Here is a 25,257-nt window from a genome sequence, read left to right on the forward strand (position 1 = left end):
CTGCAGCCGTCGGAGCCCGGCCCGGAGCGCGCCCGCCCTCGCGAGTCATGGAGATGAAGGCCGTGTGCGTGTTGAAGGGCCAGGGCCCGGTGGAGGGCACCATCCACTTCGTGCAGAAGGCAAGGGCGGGGCGGAGGCCGGCGGCCGGCGGCGGGGCGGCGCCCGCGCACCTGTGCCCCGGCGCGGCGTCCGGTCGGGCCTCGGGCGGTCCTCGTCACGCCCCCGCGGCGCCGGGTTTGCGGGTTCGCGCCGCCCGAGGCCTGGACCCCGCGGCGGGGCGGCGGCCGAGTGCTGAGTCACCGCGCGGGCCCGGCGGGGGCGGCGGTGCGTGGCGAGGCCTGGGCGGGGGCGCGGGGAAGGCGCGCCGGCCGCCCCCCGCGGGTGCGGGGCGTGCGGGGGCCCGCGACGGAGGGCGAGGCCGGCTGCCCCGGGGGCCGAGGCGGGACGTTTCCGCAGCGGCTGGCGGCCCCTCCTTGCGGGGTCGCTCTGTGGGTCCCGAGGCTCCTGCGGACTCGGAGTGGCGCAGTCCCGGGCCTGGCCCGCCCTTGAGGTCGGGGGTGGGGGTGGGGAGTGCGGCAGGGCCACCTGGGGCCGGGCGCAGCCGTTACCCCGCGTCGGGGCTTCCTTTCCGCCCGGGAGCCCGCAGCCCGCAGCCCGTGGGCACGGCCGGTCCCGCGGCGGGTGCAGCGCAGCCCCCGGAGCTAGGGGGGTGGCTTGTGCCTCGTGAGTTCAGAGGGTCCTGGGAAACCAGACTCCTGCGACCGTCTCAGGAGTCAGAAATGAAACCATCGAATCCCTGAAGTGGTGGTAATGAGTAAAAGTTTGTTGTGCGCACAGCGGAAGGCGGTCGTGAACCGGGGAGCACTCAGACCAAAAACAGGGAAGGAGGCTGGGGCGGGGGGAGTGAGGGGGTGGGTGGGGGCGTATATTGTCCTAAAGCGGCTTAAATGGGGGAGAAGGCAGGGACGGGGGTCACGGCAGTTTTCTTAAGCGATAAGAAATTGGTTAGCGGTCACCACACCCCGGCCTTGGGAAACAGTGTTTCCATAGGCTTAGGATCTCCAGCGGCGTAGGTAAGATATGACCCAGGTCGAGTTAGTCCTGCAAAAGAAGCCAATTAAGCTGTGCTTGTGTGACTAAAATTGGTTTTGTCCCATCAGGGAATTTTCAAGGCTGGTCTCCCGTTTGGTTTTGATTTTAGCAGGACAGAGACCTTAGTTAGGTAGCACCTTACAGAAAAGTTTGGTAGCCGTTGCTCTAGGTCAGGGTCAGGCTGTAAAGGCAAAGGAGATGGCATTGGATAAAGCTTTTCCGCCTCCAAAGCTCCAGAAGCCAGAGAGATAAACGGCTCCCTTGTTGGTTATTTTCCAGACATGTGTTTTATTTATTATTTTATTTTTTTTTAAACCCTGGGATGCACAGTGGGCTCATTTGGGGAGCTTTTTTCTTTTTCTTTTTTTTTTCTTTTTTCCTGAGAGATGCACAGAGAGAGAGAGAGAGAGGCAGAGACACAGGCAGAGGGAGAAGCAGGCTCCACGCAGGGAACCCGACGTGGGACTCGATCCCGGGTCTCCAGGATCCCGCCCTGGGCTCAAGGCAGGCGCTAAACCGCTGAGCCACCCAGGCGTCCCTGGGGAGCTTTTTAATAAAAATGTCGATATCAGGGCTCAACTCCAGGTGTATCAAAATCTGTCAGAGTGTGGTCTGAGCTTTGCTGTTTTTAAAGTTTTCACAGAAGTACTAGTTTGCACCAAAGATGGAGAACTAATGTTGGTAGAGGGTACTGGATGGGGTTTGGGAGTTGGAAGTCAGGAGGTGTGGACAGTTCCGTTTGACTCTGTTGGGGCATTCATTTAACCAAATTCTCTGTAAAGTGGTCTTGAAATTGCTCTACCAACAGGCCCATTACTGAGATGGTAAAAAAATAAAATGTACAGAAATAATAATACTGCAGAACACATTTTACAAGGAAGGTGCTTGTGGTAAGACTTGTCCCCCAAATCTTAGTGAAGTTAGGAATTGATGGAAAATTGTTTGTTGTATTTGGCTTGATGATCGTAATATTTAACATATGAATGAGATTTAATCTTCAAAGTGTCTTACAGAAATGTAAGAGGACAGGAACAGGAAAACTGATCTTTGAAATTTATGGGAGGGAGCTTAATTCTTTCCTTTAAGTGGTTTCCAGATTTTCTGCTAACGGCATTTTGTCATTTGACTAAATTTTGCTGTTTTCATTTGCCAGACTTTGTTTTGCTCTTCCCTCCTTGGCCAATACTAGAGAAATCTCAAGGGTGGGGGTGGGGGTGAGGGGATTCCTCTGGCCATGGAGAACTAGCTTGGGCATTACATTCAGAAGCCAAGCTTTGAATCCATGCATAACTGAGTTTTCCCACCTTCTCTGAGTAGCGTGTGTGGCTCCCTCATTTTAAGTTCCAAACTTCATTTGGGTGGTGCTGTTTGTACCTGATAAAAGATCCTTGTGTAGTGAAGCATTACAGCTCTACGAATATGCAAGAATGTTAAATTGGAAATGAGCCATATTTGTTTGTTCTATAGAGGGTTTAAAATTGTTGATTAGTTTCCTGTCTTTAAAAATAAGAAATTTTCAGCTGTAAGTCCAAATTCCTAGCTTCCCTTGAAAAAAATTTGGAGATCTGCCCATGCTGAGCCCTCATTAGCTCAGGGCAGCACCCTGCAGGACAAGTTTATATTTCTTTTTTGCTTCCCTGACCTGTTTTAGTCATTTAAGGTAACAGCCAGCCTGGTCCCTATAGGGTTGTGCCCAGACAGGTTACTGTTGAACTGCTCCTATGCGCTCTGTGCATTACCCATTAATGGAGGCTTGGAAAAACCTGCCCTTTTGTCCCTGTGCTGTTGGTAACACAGTGTGTTTCCATGTTTTAGTATTTCCAAAATTAAAGCTTGTACTTAGAAGAATCCTAGTCTACGTATTTTCAAAAAGAAAAGCGAAGAAGGGCAGCAGTTAAACCACACTACTTTGAGCAGCAGTGTTTATCCAGTGGAAAGTAAAAAATTCAAGGCTAGCACGTCTTGTAACTGTTGGCCCTGGCCATTAAAAAGCAAACCAAGTTAAAAGCAAAGACACCGTCATCGTATTACCGTGTGGTATGGATGCTGTGTATGTTTTATTTTAGTTCCTAAGATCTCTTAGCTGTAATAGTTAACTTTCTTTATTTCTGTATGCAGCCCTGCAGCTCTATTATCTATCACCATTACCTGCATCATGATACCTGTGTGTTTTTCTGCTTTAGCGTTTTTTTTTTTTTAAAGATTTTATTTATTATTTATGAGACGCAGGGAGAGAGAGGCAGAGATACTGGCAGAGGGGGAAGCAGGATCCTTGAGGGGAGCCAGATGTGGGACTTGAGGATCACAACCTGAGCCAAAAGCAGATGGTTAACCACTGAGCCACCCAGGCGCCCTTCTTCTGCTTTAGTGTTTTTATCGCCCCTTTTTGGTCTTGAGCAGAAAGGTTATTTAGGTTTGAGGGCCTAAAATGACTTTAGAAAACAGTTGCTTAGACCAGAATCAGTCCCCCAGGGAAAGTGGGATAGGATATTTTCTATTAATAAAAAATATTTATGCCGGGAACTGATAAATCCCCCTCTAATGGGAGGAGAGTGGAGAACAGGGATCCTAGAGTAACCAGTTGGACATTTTCAGGGTGTCTTTTTCTTTTTTTGGTGGCAAATCTATGTTTGCTCTATGGAAGAGTGCACGAAGAAAACAAGGTATATGGTGTGCTAACATTTGGATTAAAAAGTTTGATGTAAATACATTTATTCAGGGAGTGCAAATATAACGTATTCGAAAGCATTTACAAAGTAACTTTTTCATATTACATATTCATTGTAAGGAGGTCAAATCCTATGAAGTCTGTAAACCTACCACCTTAGTGCTCACTCTCCTTGCCCTACTGCTAGATGCTTTTCCTGTGCTATTTTATTAATTGTGATGCGGGCTGCAGGGCTCCTGGGCTGTGAGTGTTAGAACAAGGTCACATCTCCCTTGTGTTGGGTCCCCAGCCTAGAATGGTTAAATAGCTTGCTAGAAAGTGGTGGGCCTAGGATTTGGGCACAGATCTTTAAACTCTCAAGTCCATGTTCCTTCCACTTTCTTGTGATTGGTAAAGATAATACAGCTGTTTTCTTGTTCAGAAGCACTTGCTCTCTCATTTTTTGTGCTTTTCTTTGACTGAAGGGAAGTGGGCCTGTTGTGGTATCAGGAACCATTACAGGGCTGACTGAAGGCGAGCATGGATTCCACGTCCATCAGTTTGGAGATAATACACAAGGTGGGTGTTGTGTTGGTCTAGTGACTCTTCTATTTGTTTCATCTAGTAAGATAGGACTGAGTAGAGCTACTCCTAAACATTGAAAATCCTCAACATGCCAAAAAAAAAAAAAAGGTCAATAGGATTACTAAGGTCAGCCTTAGGGAAATGATCCACAAAGCCGGTTTTTGACTCTATTGAAGTGTGGAAAGGAAAGGGAAGAAGTTGTTGTTGTTTTTTTTTTTTTAAGATTTTACTTATTCATGAGAGACACACAGAGCCAGAGGCAAAGGTAGAGGGAGAAGCTGGGAGCCCGATGTGGGACTCGATCCCAGGACTCCAGGATTAAGACCTGAATCAAAGGCAAATGCCCAACCACTGAGCCACCTAGGTGTCCCAGAAGTTGATTTTTTAAAAATCATTATTATATTTTGATTATAAGAGTCTCAAGTATTTAAGAGCATAGAAAATAAGAAGTTAAGCTACCTTTTTATCCTCCATAGTGATCTCAGGTGTTTGTGAGCTGGGGGTCAAGGGTGAGTGCTTCACGCCCAGGGTCTGCATTTATTTTTGTTACCGTTTAAGAATAGCTCCCTACCTTCAACACAAGAGCCTTAGGGGGGACAGAAGTAAGGTAAAATCTGAAAAAAAGAATGTAAACTATTGGTGCTTTTGTTTGAGTTTCATTTTCTCAGTTTGGGATTAGAAAGCAACTTAATGAAAACTTACGGGGTAAAATGCATTTAGTCATCATTTTCCATATTCAGGTAACTTGGTGTTTAGACTTTTTCTGATAACTTGATGGATTCATTTTGCTGGATTTGTTTTTATGTTCTATAATTTGGTTCTTCTAGAAATTACGATTAATGACCAGCTTTGGTCCATTTTGACGATTAAAATTCCTCAAGTTGCTCTCTTTTTTTTACTGCCCCTGTGCTTTGGGAGACAATCTGCCTAAGTCTTTGACTTACTCTGCTACTTCTCATAACCTGTGTTATCTTCTCCCTGGGGGAGTTGGGTTAGAAGCTGTAAACAATGGAAACTTCCCATCACCTGCTGAGTGAAGAAAGCCTGTCACAAAAGAACGCCCTGCATTGTTGTGGTTGTGTTCTGTGAGAATGGCCTTCCTTGAATTACAGAAGCGCCATTTTTACAGAATATATTCTGAATGCCACCCCTTGGAATTCTGTGGGGCAGTGGCCTTGGCCCTTAGATACAAGGTGCCATTATATTCTGCATGCACCAAGTAGAGGCCGCCAGCAGTAGTTGCTGGAAGTATGTTGCTAGGGAGGTAAGTCTCTTATAGTTAAGGTATGCTACCTTATAAGTTTAGACCATAATCATGAAATTTTAATAAAAGCAGAACCATTAAGATCAAGTCCTAGCCCTTTTATTTTACAGAGCAACGAAGAAACCAAAGCCCAGAGAAGGGTATTATCTCTATCGGTGTTAACACGCTAATTAAAATTTGTCTCTACTGCCTGCCCATTTTGTTGATACTGAAGTGTTGCTTCCTGTTTTTATGAACCTAGAAGTCATGATGTATGTCAGTATTTTCTGTATTTGAGGTTTTAGCAATGGCCAGGTTTTTTTTTGTTTTTTTTTTTTTTTTTTTTTGGTATTCTGAATTCATAATTCAGCTTTTTTCTTTTTTTTTTTCGGGCAAATAGGCTGTACTAGTGCAGGTCCTCACTTTAATCCTCTGTCCAAAAAACATGGTGGGCCAAAAGATCAAGAGAGGTAAGTGACAAAGTGCTTAACTCTTACTAAAATTATGGCAGTGGCTTGGGGTCAGTACGGGTGTATTCCTTGCAGACTGCACGCTGGCAGAACTGAGTAGGCCTCCCCACCTCTGCTCTTTTTGTTGTCCCTCAAGTCCCCCCGCCCCTCCACCTCCCAAGTGTTGGAGTAGCTTACTCCCTGGGCTGAGGAATTGACAAATGGGGACACTTAACACAAATTGGTTTTGTAGCATTTATTGAATATAGAACTAATACAAGTGCCAAAGGGAACTAATACAGGAAATGTCATGAATAACAGTACTGTCAACCACTAGCAACATAAACCATCATTGTGAAACATAGGAAGCCTTATAGATGAAAATTGGATACTGAAAATTCAGTGAGTCCATTTGTATGTGTGTTTCCTGAGAGCCTTTCAGGAAAATATTAAATTTAAGGGCAGGGATTAATTTATCTTTATAACAGGCATTGGGGCATAGCATTCTTAGCCATGCCAAGAATTAACAGGCATAACTCAGTAACTCAGAGTTTACCCTTTGGTACTTTACCTCTGAAGTTAGAGATGTGCCCCCATCCCACAGTTCTTCCCAGAGCATTACTTTGTATATTTGAAGCTGTGTTTGAAGAGCAGTGTGTCTACAATGTCAGGTTGTTTCTAGTTTTTGTGTATGTTCCAAAACACTCAATCTGCAGGAGTGGGTCCTATTTGATACATACTATGTCCACCTCTTAGTCTACCCTTCTGTATCTGACTCAGTTTTTAATTTAGCTCACAAACTAGCCTGAATCAGTCCTAATCACTGATGCTTTTTCACTGTTAGGCATGTTGGAGACCTGGGCAATGTGACTGCTGGCAAGGATGGCGTGGCCTATTGTGTCCATAGAAGATTCTCTGATTGCACTCTCAGGAGACTATTCCATCATTGGCCGCACCATGGTGGTGAGTTTTCATATGATAGGATATGCATACCAATTCTTCTAATACACAGACCTATCTTTTCACGATTTCATGATTGTTAATCCTGGTTTCTAAGGATCCACATACATATTGTACCTTTAGTTCAGATTAGGAAGGGCAATTATTTTATTGGATGATTACAGTGAAGGTGAATTAATGATGTAGGTTGGTTATGACACTGTTCTGCAAAGATAAGATGGTTAACTAGGTTACATTTGGTCATATTAGATCTATATCGTGGAAACAGAAGTAGTCTTTTCTGGTTTTAAGATGGCCAGATTTTCCTGCCACAATTTAGTGTCCCCCTTGTAAATAGAACATTTAAGTCTAAAATCTGAGATGAACCTCAGTATTAGTATTTATTCATGTCTGCAAGTCACCATCACTTGTTTAGTGTGTGGGAAGCCATTGCCCAGAGTTACCCACAGGAGCTGCATCTGGTTCTCGCAGATACCAAGTAGCGTAGGCTCTGTGTTGCCTGCCCAAGAGGACAGTTAAAGGCTCTGTAGTCCTTTCCTTCCAGGTGACCCTAGAGTTTTCTTCAGCTATAGTTGTGAAGCAGAAAAATCATTGATCAATGTTTGAGGAGCCAAATCTTAAAATACTATTGTTTAAATAGTTGAAGATATTTTTGGGATTACTTATTTACAGACTTATAGTTTCATTAGGCACATTTTTGAGGTTTTAAAAATTCACTCATTGTTTTTTTTCTTTCAAAACAGTGATTATTAATAGTATAACTCAGGCTACTAAAATTTCACCTGGAGGATTTTTAGTATTTCATTTAGAGATAGCAACACATACCTAGTGTTTATAATGAACTTAGTCGGTATCATCAAGAAAAAACTTTGAGTAGTAGTTTCTGTTGTTTACCACTAGTTTAAATATTAGTATAGTATATTTCCTTGCTAGGATTATTTGAACATGGTTTTTTTCCTAATATTAAGTGCTTCTTAAAATTTGTCTTTTGGGTATTGGGAAAAGGTGGTGATCACTTGATAGCGCTAAGTTACGTTAATGTTCTTAAAACTTTTTAAAGGTCCACGAGAAACGAGATGACTTGGGCAAAGGTGACAATGAAGAAAGTACACAGACAGGAAACGCCGGGAGTCGTTTGGCTTGTGGTGTCATTGGGATCGCCAAGTAAATATTCCCTAGGATGCGATCTGAGTTCTAGTTAACTCCTATGTTATCTTGCTAGTCGTAGAAATTTAACTTGATAAACATTAAACATTGTAACCTTAAAAGTGTAATTTGTGTGACTTTTTAATTGCTTTAAGTACCTGTAATGAGAACTGATTTATGATCACTTGGAAGATTTGTATAATTTTATAAAACTCCTATTCAGTTAAAATGTATGTTTCAACGATCTCTGTATTTTGCCAGGCTTAATCATATATGGGTATTAAACTTAATTGTCTGAATTTCTTCAATTCTCATTCAAGCCCGCAATAAACAAATATAACATATGGCACTGAATTCTTAACCTATTAAAATATCCAAATTGAAACTCTTAATTAGCTCTTCATACTCCTACATTAGAGCTTGAACGGAACAGATTTAGTAATTAATATGTTAACAGATACTCCGTTTCATAGAGGTCGCTTTTTAAAAGTGTTTTAAATGAGGTAAGATGTTTAAATTTTTAGCAGCTTGGTCTTTTAGCTAACACTAACCTCAACTGGAATCTTGGTTGGACAGATCTCCTCTCCTTTTTGTCAGCTTTGGGGGAAATTAAGGTGGTCTCCCTGATTAGCTACTTTAGCTTTTTTATTCAAAAAGTAGGTAAGTTTATTTTAAAAAGTAGATGTTATGGTTTGAGAGAACGCTTTGATAACTTGTAGCAAAATTGTGAACAGCAAGTTAATAGCCTCAGCTAAGAAAAAATTCACCTACCTGCCAAAATGGCACATATTCCACATATCTTACACCTATGAACATTTATTTAGTTTATAATAAGAGTAGAGGTTGGCACAGTCTGCTTTCAGATTAGCCGTTTAAAGAAAGATACCGTAGCATTTTAAGATGGAACCAAAGAAATGTTATGGCTCCTTAAGATTTTACACATCCAATTAAATTTAAGTCTAGTTCTCTTATTGTAAATACTATGTACCTATGAGAAACTGCTTTTAAATGAAATGTTAATTCAGGTTTGACTGGGGATTACAGTTCATTTATTGAAAACTGTAGAATATTATTTCTGATAAACCAGAAGAAATGTTACAATTCTGATTGATCATAAATATATGGTACACTTACCAAATGTAGGATATTGGTGAGGAGAGGAAAAGCCAATTTGGCAAAAGACAATTTGTAGTGTTTTTCAAAGTATTAAAATTGGTGATAAACATCCTCGGAAGTGGTTAAAATCACAGCCAGAATTTAAAAACTGTAATGGATTTCACTAGTGTACAATTTTGGTGCATGTATGTGGGAGAAGACTCCTACTGGGCCTCACTTCTGACCTTCAAAGCCTCAAGTGTAATCACTACCACTTAGTACCTTAGTACTTTGGGGGGAGGTCTTGTCATGTGCAAATAGGGTGTTTCCAATACTTAAAATTGGAAATACGGGTTTTAGGGTTTAAGTCCTTGAACTAAATAATAATAATAGACTAAATAATCAGATGTAGATTTCTTTACAGAAGCAGTTTCAGTTAGGACTCTTAAACCTCTCAGGTGGGCCAACAAACGAAGGACAAGTTTTATGATTCAAGTGTAGATATCAACCTGGATTTTCTCAAGTCAGGAACACAAGAACATTGTCCTAGATACATTCTCCCCATCAAAACAAAGATCTTGCTGTAGACTACTATTTAAAAACCAAAGTAATAAAGCAGCTTCACCTGGGGATGAGGGCAAAGAAGTTACCTGCTCAATGTACCAAAACTAGGAGTTTAAAAATGTAAAAAAAAAAAAAAAAAAAAGCCTTCAACAAGGCCATAAATACTTGGATTGTGTAACAGGTCTTTTCCTTGGCACTGGGGAAAGCAGTTTTGTGGAACTGCTTTTCTGTACTTGTTAGATATAGGGTTTGATTTGGCTTTGGATGTCTTCACATAATAGTTCTTGGAAACCTACATCTATTTTTCCTAGTTAACCCAACAATTTTAAGCAAAAGAAAATATATGTTCTTGTATGTGACAAAAAGTTCAGTCTACCTCTGCCCAGCAGGGGAGTTTAAAAAATGGTGTAAAGAAAGGCAACAGTCAAGGCTTTTAAGGAAACAACAGGTTGCATTTAAGTCCTTAAACATATAAAATAAGACAAAAAGCTTTTAGGTTGCAAATGTTAACCTTGATTTCTTTCACCCTTCTGAAAAATTTAATGGGATGGTAAGAAAACACTCAACCTTCTAAATAAGTAATACCCAGGCAATCAGATAATTCTATAGTACAATTGGGTAGTTTGGGATCCAGTTTTCCCCCAGCAAAATTTCTCTTTACAAATTAATTAGGGCAACATTTACCACAAAGCCAATGGCAAAAAAGATAACCTTGATTGAACTGCAAAACTAACAAGCTTTTCAATTAACATTAAAACTAACCTTTACACCTTATGATTGAAAGGCTAAAATTCAAAAATATTACAAATGAAAGTGTTTGAGAAGAACTACATAAAGATGTCTATTTCCATCAAATAAACAAGTCTAATTTAGACTCCCAATACAGTATTAACAGCTCAAACTTTGATGGTGAACAATCCTTTTCCACCTTAGTGCAGTGTAGGAAGAATAGCACACATTAAAGTTTGTTATGAAAATAGAGTTTATTAAAAACATCCCTATTGTTTTGAGGAGCTTTCACCGTTACCTTGTCTTAAATTAAAAAAAAAAAAATAGAGAGCACTTCTAATTACGATTTGTAAACTTTTTAAAGTCAAAACTTTTAAAAAGTTACAGCAAAAAGGGTAATATTTATTCATATTTTCAGTATTTTTTGTTATTTTGTGGCTATTTTTAAATAGAAGGGAAGCAATCAAATTGCTTACAATTCCCCACCAACTACTGCGGGGCTGTGATATAGCAGGAGCAAATATAATACAGCATCTGTACACCTCAAGCTCTACACTCCAGAAGTGTCACTGTCACATTTTGACAAATTCCAGTCTCTAACGAGGAGCCTCTGCTGCTGAGCCAGAATCCTTTTCGGGTTCAACGGATGAGGTAGCCTCAGCAGGTAACTCTTCAGAAGGTTTTACAACTGCAGACTCAGACTCCCCCTTATCAAGTTCTGAAACAGTGTCTACGTTTCCCACTTGGCTAATGGGAGGTTCAACGGTTTTGTTACCACCTGCCCTGTCTGTCACCTCAGGCTTCTCCTTTCCTCGGTTTTCTTCCTTTTCTCTACGAGACTCTCTATCTCTAGAATCTCTCTCTCTGTCTCGATGCCCACTAGAGCGTCTATTTCTCTCTTCCAAGTCTCTGTGCCTGTCCCGGTCAGGGCTCCTTCTTCCCCACTCTCTCCTTTCACGATTACTATTATCTCTATCATCATTACGGTTCCCATACCGTTCCCGGTCATTTTCCACCCTATTTCCAAAAGATCTTCTTCCAAACCTCTCTTGGTCTCTACCTGAATTGAACTGCTGCCTGTTATCATTTCTAAACGGCTGTGGTTGCTGCTGAGCTGGTGGTGGCTGCTGCGCTGGTGGCGGCTGCTGCGGCTGTGGCTGTGGCGGTGGCGGCTGCTGTGGCTGTGCTTGTTGCTGCCTTCCGTCTCTGTCTTCAGGACCCCCTGGGCCTGGCCCTGGGCCCCCAAGCCCTGGCATTCCGCCAGGCCTAACAAAGGGGCCATGAGGTGGAAAGGGGCCTTTCATCCCGTGAGGTGGAGGCATTCCAAAGCCCCCAGGTCCTGGAGGTGGACCTCTATGCATCATATGTGGTGGCATGGGACGAGGTGGCATCAAGGGAAATCGCTGTAAGTGAGGTGGAGGCATTCCTGGAGGGCGCTGAAGTGGGATCAGGCCAGGTCGGGCTCCAAGAAGACCAGTGGATGGTGCCTGGAGCCCAATTACAGGGCCGGGGGCAACTCCTTGAGTACCTAAAAGAAAGCAAAAATAAAAATCTATATATAAAGTAATGTAGAAGATGGCATTCTATTTTCACTTGTTTCCTGTGGAGCCTGAATCAAAGTGAATGAAGTTCAATCCAGAATCTTCAGATTTCGTGGTGTTTGCCAGTTTACCTGTGAAAAACTCAACATGAGGGCCTAGTAACAAATGACCTGCATTCTTAAAGATCTATTACATACCATATATATATATATATATGGAAGAATAGCACATACTAAAGTTTGTTATGAATATATATACACATATGTATTACTAATATATAGATAATTAGTATCTAATACTGGGAGAGGTCAAAATTAGCTGGAAAAGGAAAATGCAATATACTGATTTTTGGAAAAAGTATGTTAAAGTCTCCTACAGCCTTCATTAGTAGCTGTTTGGTAAAAATACTTAAAAAACATTTGAAAAATATGATGTACTAGGCCTAATGAGAAAGGGCAAAATATCTGAACCAACTGAAGGCCAGCTCAGGTGTACTCTTAGGAAATTTTACACTTTAAAGTCTTAAGACTAGAAACAAATGGGGTCACTGATCCAGAAAATCCACTGAAGAGGGAGGGCTCTTTGATTCTACGTCATCCAAATGCCTTACTATACAGTAACCATCACCTGAAACAGGAATGCTTATAAATAAAGATCGATACACCAGTGCAAAGTTTATTTTTACAGGTCCTTTTTCAAAGCACAGCATAAGGTGTCACTTGCTAGGTCACAATGACGGAGGTATTCATCTTCATTCTTCCTAAGGTGACAAGACGCTGGTGCTGTTGACAGTGGCAAGGACTTACTAGCTTTATTTCCCATTTACATGAGGGTTTCCTCAGGTTTTGGTGAAAGTCATACAACAACCCATCATTTAAAATGCTATGGCAAACAGGATGGATTTCTGTTTCGGATCAGGACTTAAATAACAGAAAGGCATCATCTCTCTCTTTCTTTGCAAGCATCAACATCACAAGGCACATACTATGGCCAACAGGAGTTACTGTAACATTGGGGATGTTCTATATGTTGTCAGAATATATACTGTTGACCCCTTTGTGCAAGTTATGGGTTATGACTAGACCAGCAATGGTAGAGAAATGCCTGGGTGACACGGATTAAAAAAACAAAAACAAAAACAAAAAAACCCCCCAAGAGCAAACCCAATACTTTTAAGTATTTTTCTTTCCCTCTCCCCCAACATCAGGTTATTTTCTGGTTTCAACTTGAACCACTTCCTCTCATGTGCTTCAGCAAACATTTAACAAGTCCTGCTGGCTCCTAAATTTTTTGTACAGGCAATACTAAACATAAACAAGAATTTCTACTTCAGTATGTGCTCCTCACATGTTGTTTGATACTACTGTCAGATTTGACTAAACAGAGTGTACCTGAAAAATATATGTAAACCAGTTTATAACTTTTAACCTGAAGACTTACCAGCTTTGGTATTTACTTACAATACCTTCTTTCAAATGCTTAAAAAGTATGTTTGGTGAAATCTAATCTCACTTAGGAATGACTTTGGACATGTGCCTCAGAAATGAGAGAGTGAGCTCAGAGCCTTCTCCATAGTTAAAATGCTGAAATTATCACATCTATTTTCATGGGTGATAAATATCCTAACATTAAATATCTGACTTCACAAAAATAGATGCATTTTTTTTCATTGCTGATTCAGATCATACTAAAACCTCTTGTGATCCCCCAATACCCACCAGAATTTAAAGTCCAGCACTTTGGTAGCTGGGAAAATGTGAACACAATGAGCTTCCACATGTCAGGTGTAAAGGTAAAAATACGCTAAATATAAATACCACAGTAAAGTTACAGCAGAAATTACGAAGTAGACGATTGAGGCAAAGACCTTGTCTCTTCACATACTCTTCAGACTCCTTGAAAATCCCAATGAACATATACAGAACCGCCACATATCCGTATTTCAGATCAAAATGAATTCATGATGGCAAACATTATTTCTATCCCTTAGTAAACACTGAGTGTATACCATACAGCAGGGTAACAAAAGCACCTAAGATATGTCCTTTCACTTTTTAAAGAAATGTCCCAATATCTGTAGACTCTAACTCAAATATAAAATGTATTGTATCTAGTACTTTCCTTTTAATAGAGACACCACACATAGACACACTTAAACTGAGCTTTACTTTCCCCACCAACCTTTAAAACATGACCAGTTTACTCTCTTACAGAAATTACTATGGCACATTTGAGTTACTTATCTATAGGTTCAAGAGGCCAATGCCAAATTTTTAATTAACACTAGAAAAATGGGTAAGAGGTTCAAAGCATATTATAACAAAAGAATTAGGTTCAAATGAATCTTTAAAAGAAAACAGTGACTCTTGCTGGACAATAGAAAAGTCCTATTTCCTGATTTACCCATGAAGACTGGCTTCCCTTAACCACCAATCTTGACAGTGGCCAAAGGATGTAAGGCCACCTTACCATTATACACAACAGATGGCAATGTTTCTCTTTAAAATATAAACCTGTCTCTAGGAACACATCTCTTAAATCCTTTGTAACATGCATTTGAGTACAGAGATTGACTCAATGGGATTAACATTTATGGTAATCATGTAAACTACCTACAAAGCACACTTTTTTATAAAGCAAAAATACTGCCTAGTTCATTGATTATGTGTGGATATTTTTATTTGCCTAAAACACTACACACTCAAATCCCTTCTCTCATTTGTAAGTAAGTAGATTTCCATTTAATCCTTCCTGGATTGGCATTTACAGCTTCTCCTGACAAGAGTATTCCCATAGTCCTAAATGCGGGCCTTTAGGCCACAGAAGTGATAAAATTGTGAATTATTATTATTATTTGCAGTGAACATGTGTTGCTTTTATAATAGAAGTTGTATTTAACTAAAAGCATACCAGATGGCATAAGCCCTTGATGGGTATGCTAGCTGAATTTCATTTTTTTAGGATAGCAGACATGATATATACATCAATGGGCTATATAGTTATGAGTTACTGAGGTCTAAAGGGCATTCAAAACAATTATTCATTTGCTCTGGAAGTAGGACGTGCAATGCCACTGACAACTTTTCTTGAGTTACAAATTAAAAAAAAAATTCACACACGTTGAACACCTGAGCTTTACATTAAGAGATTTCATGTGCTGGAGATATAAATAAGACATAGTCCATTCCTTCAAACAGGATATATAGCCTAACCAGAAACAAAGACATCTGACACGTGATGGAAGAGATGGCACGAGCTACTATGGTGGCAAAGGTGGAACTGCTTGCTGGCCTGCATGAACCCGAATGTGTGCATGACCCTGAGTGCGAAGCCTAGGGTGTATGAACGGGGTCTCAAAACAAAGGACATAACTAGTCAAGAGAACTGCAACAGTGCCTTTGGGCTAGAGAGAGAAAACAAAACAGAAGATGAGGTTTACTACTGAAGCAGCAAGAAAAGAATTTGTGTGAATACAAATTACTACCAGTTAAGGAAAGAGGTTCATGAGGCTGAGCGAGCGGGCTAGCACAATTCAGAGCTGATAAGCCACAAGAAGAAAGCTTGGACTTTGACTTAAGGGATGGGGCGACGACCAAGCCATTTTTGGCAGGGATCATCCCGTGTTCATATTTGAAAGACCTTTCCTGCAAGCAGTGTACAGGAGAGCCAGGTGAGGAAAGACACTGGGAAGCAGGAAGACTCTTACCCCCAGAATCCAGGAGACGGAAATGAGACTGAACTGGAGGGGACAGAGATGAGGAAGAGACATAAAACATGTAATGGGCAGGCCTGAAATTTGAGGTGCAGGAAACATAGCTCTCTGTTCTGAATGAGCAGATGGAAGTATCAATGCAGTGCAGGAATTTAGAAGTTACTTTGGGGGAGACATATGACAAATTTCTACTGATAGCTGGAAGAGACTGGGTCAGATCTGGTGGAAATGTGTGGAAGAACCTGGTACGTGTATCTATAGTTCACAAGAGAAGTCACAGTGATACCCACGGTACGGTGAGAAAAGGGAAGAAAGAGTTCAGGGCAAACACCACCTCAAAAGTGTCTGAAATTTTAATACAGCAAGATGTTAAGGCAGGAAAAAAGGGCAGCCCCAAATGTCTGCCTTCAAATTTGAGAATACAAGAAACATGTTGGAATTTAACTCGAAATAACCAAAACTGAACTGTGAATATTCCTAAAACGAGCCAAAACCCAGTCATTTCACAATTAAAAACTAAAAGTCAAGATTAAAGGGGAGGTGCCAGTGCTGTCTAGAGCAAAGCTGTCCAGCTGGAATTATGTGACACTAAGAACAGGTATGTTGGGATCCCTGGGTGGCGCCACAGTTTGGCGCCTGCCTTTGGCCCAGGGCGCGATCCGGGAGACCCTGGATCGAATCCCACGTCGGGCTCCCAGTGCATGGAGCCTGCTTCTCCCTCTGCCTGTGTCTCTGCCTCTCTCTCTCTCTGTGACTATCATAAATAAATAAAAAAAAAAAAAAAATTAAGAACAGGTATGTTAAAAGGCTACAGGGGCAGTGAGAGAGGGGAAGGTGGTATCATGGCTGGAGTCCAATGTGCACCTGGAAATCCCAGGACATAAATAAAGGGACACAACGTCTGCCCAAAAGGTAGCTTTCTGCGAAGGACCATAGCGGTGGGCAGGGAGGACAGGGAGACACCGAGAAAGTTACTCAAGGTTTGAATTCATAATACTTCCTTCGGCAGTGACCCAACTGCTGCAGGTTAGTTGGATGCTTCTTAAAGAGGATATAAATTTAAGTGGGATCCTTCAAGGAAAGCAAGGACTAACTAGGTGAAAGGGGAGGACGGGTGGAGGGAACATCTAAGGCAGCAAGGCAGTTCTACTCTCTTCGCCAAGATCCTACCAAAGCCATTGCCTCTTGGAAGTCCTGAACTTTCGTTACAAACACCTGTATCACTGCCGAATTCTCACCTGCGCACCCCACTCTCTGACGCCCTTCTCGGAAGGTTTTATCCATCCCATGAGGCTCAGCAATGCCCTTCATTGTCTTTACTTTCCCCTCCTTACCTGTCTCAAGAGTTCATGATTCCCCCTCACCACAGCTGCCTGGAAAACCTTCAATGGTTACTGGATGCAACTCTTCTACTCATCTGGACACCAACAGAGCTGAGGGTCACCCCACCCGCAACATGTGAACTGGTCTCTTTTAAAGTTTACAACTACAACCACAAGTGCTTCCTTAATTCTGGTTAGTAGCCCTAAATTTTCCTAGTCAGTTCACATTCTCATTTCTCTAGATATCTAATCCACATGTTCTGGTTTCTTCTTAATCCTGTCAAGTCTTAAAGGGTTTTATAACAAATTCAGTGAGATAAACTCAAGTTTATAATTCACCCACATAAAAGTATGTAATTCAGTGGTTTTTAGTATATTCAGAGCTGGGCAACCGTCACAATCAACTTTAGTATATTTTCATCACCTCAAAAAGAAACCCAAATGCCATCACCCACCATTTTCAGGCAATTGCCTCCTCCTGCCCCTTCCAGGCAACCATATATTCCATCTATAGATTTGCCTATTCTTAACATTTTATATAAATGGAATCATACAATATGTGATCCTCTGATGACTAGACCTTCTTTCACTTATTAGTCTATCTTTTCAAGGTTCACTCATCTTGTAGCATGTAAAAGTGCTTCTAAATTACCAAGTACTATTCCATTATATGGTTTATAATGGAAACCATTACATTGGTTTACCATGGAAAAAAAATAAAAGTTGTTCGAAGAATTTTTCATTCACTTACCTACCACCACATCTATCAATTTACCCGTATCCACATCACTCCTACTGAGAACATTATGTTCCTAGGGCTAAGCCCTTTAATCAAAACCTGAACCCATGCCCTCTTACCTACGTAAGGATATCAACTTAGCAAACACCTCCTTTCTTGCGCCAAAACCTTCCCCTCTACTGATTTGCCAATAAAGATGCTTTAGTTTCATCCATTTTTTAGAAATAAACTCTCCGTTACCTTGCATCTCTTTCAACTACCACCCCATTTTACTATTCCTCTATGTAACAAATCTCAGAGATGTGAAAAAATCACTGTATCCACTTCTTCAGCTCTCATTCTCTCCTGACCCCATATAATTGGGCTTTTGGATCCATCATTCCGAGGAAATATTTCTAAGGTTACCCGGGAGCCTTCATTTTACTAAATCCAGGCAGCAAGCTTCAGTGTCCTTCCTTGACTCATCAATATAACTGAAGGTTGCTCCCTAACTCTACTTGGCATCCAGAATACCCTCTACTTTACCTCCTTAGCCCACTGGCTGCAACTTCCAGTATCCTCTACTGAATATAACAGTATAGAACAGTGGTTAAAACCACAGGTGTGTTGGAGCAATGCTAGCTTAAATTATGGATTCCCCACTTCTAGCTGTTGATTGGGCCAGGCTACTTCCTCTGCTTCAGCATCCCTATCCATAAAATGGGGTAATTGTACCTACCTCTTAGAGATGTAAGGCTCAAATGACAGACACAAACTCTTCAGAAGAGTTCCTGGCATATGGAAGGAACCATGTCTATCTTAGTTCTCAGTAATGTATTCTCAATTATTAAGTGTTGAAGGCTTCCTGGGCTTGTCCCTCTTACCATGTCTCTACATTCCCTCCTTAGGTACTCTCACAGGTTCCTGTGGCTTTGCTGATGTGTTTGTGGATGACACCCGAAATTACATCTCTAGACTTTATTCATCAAGTTGTTTACTTACCATCTGCACCTAAATTTCAAAGTTAAAATACCTAACATCCTAACCTGATATCCTCTTTGCAAAGCCACTCCTCCTTGACATTTGCCCACTTCAGGGATGGAAAATTACATCCTATCAACTGCTCATGTCAAAAACTCATTCTTGACTCCCTTCTCTCATCCCGTATTTAAATAATAACTTAGTAAGGAGGCCCAATCTGCAAAATAATTCAGTGCCCAATTACATCATTTCCTCACTTTATCACCCCCAATGCAAGTGGCTAGCCTGCATCTCATGGACTGCAACAGCATCTAGAGTCTCCTTTCCACTCTTACCAACTCCTATAGTCTGTTTTCTATATAGAACTGTCATCCTTTAAAAAATATACATCAGTTATAACTACAATATTCCCCATTGCTCTCATAACCAGGCCCTTGACATTCTCTGAACTGATTGCCTGACACTCTTTTTTCACCCTGCTTCAGCCACACTAGGTCACTGGGTCCCCCCTCAAACAAGCCAAGTTCATTCTCAATCCTGGCCTCCTTTTGGTCTTTTACCTGAAATGTCTTTCCTCTACTTCAATGGCTTTTCCCCATCATTTCTCTCCATATTACCTTCTTAGATGTCCTCCTGAGCCATCCTTGTTAAAACAGCACATCCCTTGTGACATTCTTCCAATCCCTAAGTGTTTCCTGCTTCATTCTTTATAGGATTAATCTCCATGTGAAAACACTAGTTTATTATCTAAGTCCCTCCTAGAATATAAGCTCTAAAAAGACAGGCTTTTTTTCGTTCATTCGGGTTATCTCTAGCACCCTGAAGGGTGCCTGGGACACAATAAGGTACTGAATAGACAAATGTTGAAACGCTCAAATGAATGGTGGTGGCAGAGATGACGACCAAACTCATCAAGGAGAAAATCTCTCTCAGGAGGCCAAGAGCAGAGGCTATAAGGTCCAGGTCTCTCCCCCAGGATGCGGAGTGTCTTTCTGCTGTTAACTTACAAAGATCTGAAATTTATTTTGAGAAAGGCTGGAATTTTCTTTCACAACCTCCTTTTCTGTTCTTAGTTGCAGTTCCACCTTTTTTGATCTGATCCCAATAAAATGAATGTGACTGTGGTATTTGCATGAACCTAAAATAAAATTTTCCCACACAAGGAAAAAAAATTATCACTCTTCTCTCTCCTACTGATATCCTGAAATCCCTTGGTATGCATACACGTAATTTTTAAAAATCACTGTCTTTTCATCCCAGACCTTCAGAAAATGGAAATAATAGTACAACCCATACATGTCTTTCCTTTGCCTAGATTTACTATTTAGTAACATTTAGAGTATAACTATTTTGAAAAGACTCCCAGGCAATTCTTTTAACAGGTAGTATGTTGGGAGCTGGGGAGAACAAAAGAGTAAGGAGCTAGTTTTCAAAGAATGAGAAAGCACATTTTAGTATTATACATTAAGATTACACCAAAAACAAAAACAAAAAACCGTGACTAGAATGTTAACGAGAGATTTTAAGAGAAATTTGAATTTTTAATAGTGCAGGTATACCGAGAGTTGGATCTGTTTTTAGCACAGGAGTACATCAGGTTTTCATAAAATCCAATATGTGAAAACCAGAATTTTAAATAGAGAGAAATCAGACACAGATTATTTTAAAATGACTCCTTGGCTTTTTGCAAAGTAATGTACAATAGGCTGTCTGGTCTATTTCCTATAGTTCATGTATAGTTGCTTTTTTAGAATTTGTATACAAATTGCTATTTTACTTTAACTGGCAAAGCGTAACAGCTCTGACTTAATTAAAAGTAGCACTATTAGAGTGAAGAAGTCTGAAATAAATGGCTAACCTATCACTGAATGAGATTTTTCCCTAGGAAATTCTACTTTCAATGTTAGCTGGAAAAAAAAAAATCTTACCTGAAATTCTTCACAGCAACATCTTTGTCTACCAAAATTGATCTACAGCCTGGAGTGTCTGCCCCTCCCACCTTCCTCAAGCCCAGAGTGATGTATGTCACAGATTTAAATTTAAGAGACTCTTTAGGCTGGAATTCTATAGCCTAGGAAGCGCAGAGGGACATGGAGACAATGTGATAAGCAGCTTTCAAGTTTCTGTACAAGATCTTCCCTATGTGTTTCATTTGAAGTACTTCACCTTCTGAGAAAATACAGTGTATTCATCCATCAATTCATATCCAAGGCAAGTATTTGTTGTGGATTAATAGCTGTTAATTATCTACTGAACAATGTTCTATACTAAATTGAAGGTACTGTGGTGAGTATGTGGGAAACATTCCACTATGTAACATTAGTGGAATAATTACCAATTTAATACTTAAGAGTACCAACTCAAATATTTTAAAGCCTACAAAGAACACTTTATAGGATAAAGACAACAGGATTTTTGGGGTACCAAATAAATCAAATACCTACTAGCTCCCTCCAGCTTATAACTTAAAACCAAACATTACAGCAAAATTCACAAGAAAAAATATTAAAATGTAAAAAGTTCTATTAAAAATTAGGTATTATCATTAAAAAAACTACTTTCTAGAATTTTCTTCCAGTTTTCTTTGAATGTTATTCATACTAGATTGGTGCTCTAATGTTCTAATTTAAATGTTAAAAAACACTAACTATAAAAAAATAAAAACTCTGGGCAGAGAAATCCAAGCTAAGTGAAATCACCACAAATCAAATACCAATTTTAAACTAATTACTGAATGTGATGGTAAAACTATTTATCCTGTAAGAAGTTTTAAGGATAACTATTGCATGAAAGCAAACACACCCATTTAAGTATACAATAACTCACAAACCAATTCTGTACACATAATTTCTTGAAGTGTCCAAATTTGGGAACATCAACTCAAATGCTTATTGAGTTCATGCAGGGATGTGTCGAAACCAAGTCTGAAGGGCATCATACCACTGTCTAGCAATTCACTCTGGAGGCCACCAATCTGTGACTTCTGCATTTGATCTTTGGTAACCAAAATTATCAGTAAGTAGGAAGCAATCTTAAAAATACCCAATTCTTATTTATAAATTTCACCATCATCTATAGCAATGTGACAAAACTAGGGAGACTCTGCATGTTAACAATTAATGAATAGATGTATCTGACAAGAGAAAAGGCTTTAATTTTCCACAAAAGGAAGGAGTCCAAGTTAGCAAATTTTTCCTTGAAATGATTATTTTGGATATACTGGTAACACAGAGATATGTAACACAAACAAACATTTTTTTGTGTATTTTTTTTATTGTCTGCAACACCAAAGTAACCCAAATTTCACATTTACAATGAGCTTTTTAATAAAAATAAACTATACATATTAGAGATACATGTTATACAAGTTTTTGAAAAGTAAACACATACACTTATACAGTAAAGAGAATAAACTGAATTGCTATTATCATTAATATTCCTTCTCTCCTAAATGATCAACAACTGTTACCAATAGCTTTTATGAAACCACCACTGTCCTGTTTTGGAGTGTGTGGCACTAAGAATGGATTTAAGAATGGATTTCTTCAAAATTAAGTGATAATGAAGTATTACTGTGCATCATATAACTTCATATTTTCAGACTACCAGTTACTAAAATAATCAGGATCTCTATAAGACGGAGGTTTAGTTCTCTACAAATTTGGTAGTGTGGTGGTAGCTCAGCCCAATTCCATAAACAGGTAATCATCTATTCCAAACTAACCACACTTAACATCTGATCATTCAGAAAATTCTTTAAGCCAATCCTTGCAGAACTGCATTGCCTTTTCTCCATATCATCAGGCCTTACTACTGAATTAAAAAAAAAAAATTTATTGGGAGTTCCATTTGCCAACATATAGCATAACACCCAGTGCTTATCTCTTACTACTGAATTTTGGGAGATCTGATGAACAGTTGTTTGGCCCCTGCTACTTTAAAAACATTTTTGCCATGTTTCAGAAATTAAGATCCAAGAACTCAGTTAAGTCCCAAGGATAGGTTCATCTTCCCTTGAAAGAAAACTATCTGAGTATCATGAGTGAGAATACAGATATTATGCTATTTCAAAGAAATACCATTATGACTAACATGTACTTCCCTCAGTAAGCCAAGTGATAGTACTTGAATATGTGTGAATTTCTGACTTGGTCTAATCTACCATGAAAATATAGGAGTCAACTATGTCAAGATACATTTTTTCCCCTAAAAAGTTTGCTTCCTTTGCTAACAAATAAGAACAGTTTAAAATGAATCATAGCTAAAGTACTATAATGAGAATTACAAAGTATAGATCTTCTTGTTTAGATATTTCAAATATGACCCAAGACACTCCTTACCTGTAATAAGCACCTACCATCACCAATGGCCTACCCTGTGGCAGGTCCCACATCAGTCGTTTTATATACATAAGCCCACAGAATCACAACACCCTGGTGTGTCATTTTTATTCTTTTTTTTTTTTTAAACAGATGAAGAAACTGGAGTTTCATATCATCTTCTAGGCTTAAAGTTTTCTGGTACAGCATAGCATTTCTTTTTATTATCATAAGAGAAAACATTAGAGCACCAAGAAGAAAAGTTGAAAGCATCTTAGAATTCTAATATTCTATTACTTGGTTAACATATCAACAATATCCCAACCTAATTAGTAATCCTCAGTGCCGCAGTATTACATGTGATTACTGCATTTTTTAATCAAAATGCTGGAACTGTGATTCCTCTTTTGGATAAATCTTCCTTTATTTGCACACACATTAAAAAGTCTCCTTTCTCTAAAGCTAAAAATTTATGGGATATTCAAGATTTCTAATTGAAGGAAAATGAAAGGTTTTCTTTCTCATGACGGAAACTCAACTGTTATTTTAGTTAAAAGTACTTATTTTAACAAAACAGTTTTCATTTTTATGTCATATTTTGATCTTTCCAGACTTAGGAAAGCCTTTAATTTCTAAATTTTATTTTGAAAGTTATAGACAAAGATCATCATCAGAAGTATAACAGCCCTGCACTGAAAACCATCCATCTATCTGTTTACTTAAGTAAGAAATGTCCCTCTCTCATGAAGATTCTATTCTAGTACGTATTTGGGAGAGAGAAGGCAGTAAAGACATACAAAGAGGGATGTCAGGTAATGACAGATGCTAAGAAATATAATTATTTTTCTAGCAATGCTTAACTTCCTAAGTTTGTTTTTCGAGGTCACCAACTTTTGATCTGTGCTTTATCTTGTTTCACATGTTAGATGCAGAGTTTAAATTATGCATCTCAGTAGTGATAAGAAGTAAAGGGCAGAGTCTTCAAGACCTAAATGTTAAAAATTAGAGGCAGGCTACTTATTCTTCAAGGTTATTTGAAAGTAGTGGTTATTAAACTCTTGAGGATGAAGAAAGCTTTCATTCAGTAAATTTACTAACACCAGAAAAAAACCACAAATGCATGCCATTTTGTAAGGAGTTTCAGGTGACCTAATATCCATGGATGCTAGACTAGGAAATTTCATTACAAAGAGAATTCACAATCAGAGTGTCAGTGTGAGGTGGAGGAAAGGGGCTATCAGAAAATACTATCCAACTCAGATTCTGTGATTCCTATGCAATCATCTTATTACAAATATGAAAAACAAAATGCTAACAAAACAGATCCAAAGACTTTAAGGTTTCCTGGCTCCTAGAACAATGTTCCTTCTACTACATGATTTTTCATTATGGTGTAGACCTCTTAAGCAACTTCCTCATTAAACAAACTACTTCTTATCATTATGAGGACTACTGCCACATTACTGGTGACAAATTTTAATCCCAAATCCTCTTTTACCATTACCAGGTCTGTGTACTAAGGGAAATAAAAAGCAAGTTTATTATCAGACTAAGCTCAGTCTTAGAGAGGTCAGAAGACAGCATGCTATTTGAAAACAAATTGATTTTTATTATAAACGTAGTATATGCACAAAGTAAAAATTTCCAACAGCACTGAAAGGTGTAGGCGAAAGTGAAAGTCCTGCATCACAAACTAATGTTCAATAGTTCTACATCTCAGAGGCAACTAATGTGCTCTTTCTCACCTTAAAAAAAATCTAAGATTATGAAAGCACACATGTGCACATACATATACCTCTGAAAGAAAAAATGGGCTCACAGGACTAGAATGTTATAATACGGAGGATGAATTAACTATCCATTAGGGGAATCAGGTGTTAATGATACTTGGCAAAACCACTTCAAAATACAGTAATTTATTTAAAAGATGGTCACCGTAACAAGTATATGAAATAAGCATTTATAATTCAAGCAAGCAAGGGTAAAGCCTCTTAAAAGATGTAAACAATCTAAATCATACTTCCCTTGATTATAGTAAAATTGTGGGTAAAGAGTACAACAGATAAGCTAGCAAGAGAAAATTGAGGGGTGAGAAAGCATTGCCTCAGACTGTACAACTGTCACTCAGACAATAAAGCCATTTTATTACAATGT

The 25,257-nt window shown here is 39.6% G+C and overlaps 2 protein-coding genes across 4 annotated transcripts in view; one reads left to right on the forward strand and one right to left on the reverse strand.

Moving 5' to 3' along the window:
• The first annotated feature begins 41 nt into the window (after positions 1-41).
• SOD1 (superoxide dismutase 1) lies at positions 42-8,150 on the forward strand. The gene is given in 6 exon segments (NM_001003035.1): positions 42-119; positions 4,225-4,318; positions 5,968-6,037; positions 6,861-6,909; positions 6,911-6,979; positions 8,037-8,150. Coding segments are annotated over 6 exon segments (462 nt in total). The 5' UTR covers positions 42-47; the 3' UTR covers positions 8,145-8,150.
• Positions 8,151-10,212: 2,062 nt separating this feature from the next.
• Positions 10,213-25,257, reverse strand: part of SCAF4 (SR-related CTD associated factor 4) — a 58,810-nt gene continuing 43,765 nt past the window's right edge. For all 3 annotated transcript variants that reach the window (XM_038581335.1, XM_038581333.1, XM_038581334.1), the window contains exon 20: positions 10,213-12,038. In XM_038581335.1, coding sequence (XP_038437263.1) covers positions 11,107-12,038 — 932 coding nt within the window. In that variant the 3' untranslated portion in view covers positions 10,213-11,106. The remainder of the gene's footprint in view (positions 12,039-25,257) is intronic.

This window comes from Canis lupus, chromosome 31, assembly GCF_011100685.1.
Source record: "Canis lupus familiaris isolate Mischka breed German Shepherd chromosome 31, alternate assembly UU_Cfam_GSD_1.0, whole genome shotgun sequence".
Classification (NCBI taxonomy): Eukaryota; Metazoa; Chordata; class Mammalia; order Carnivora; family Canidae; genus Canis; species Canis lupus.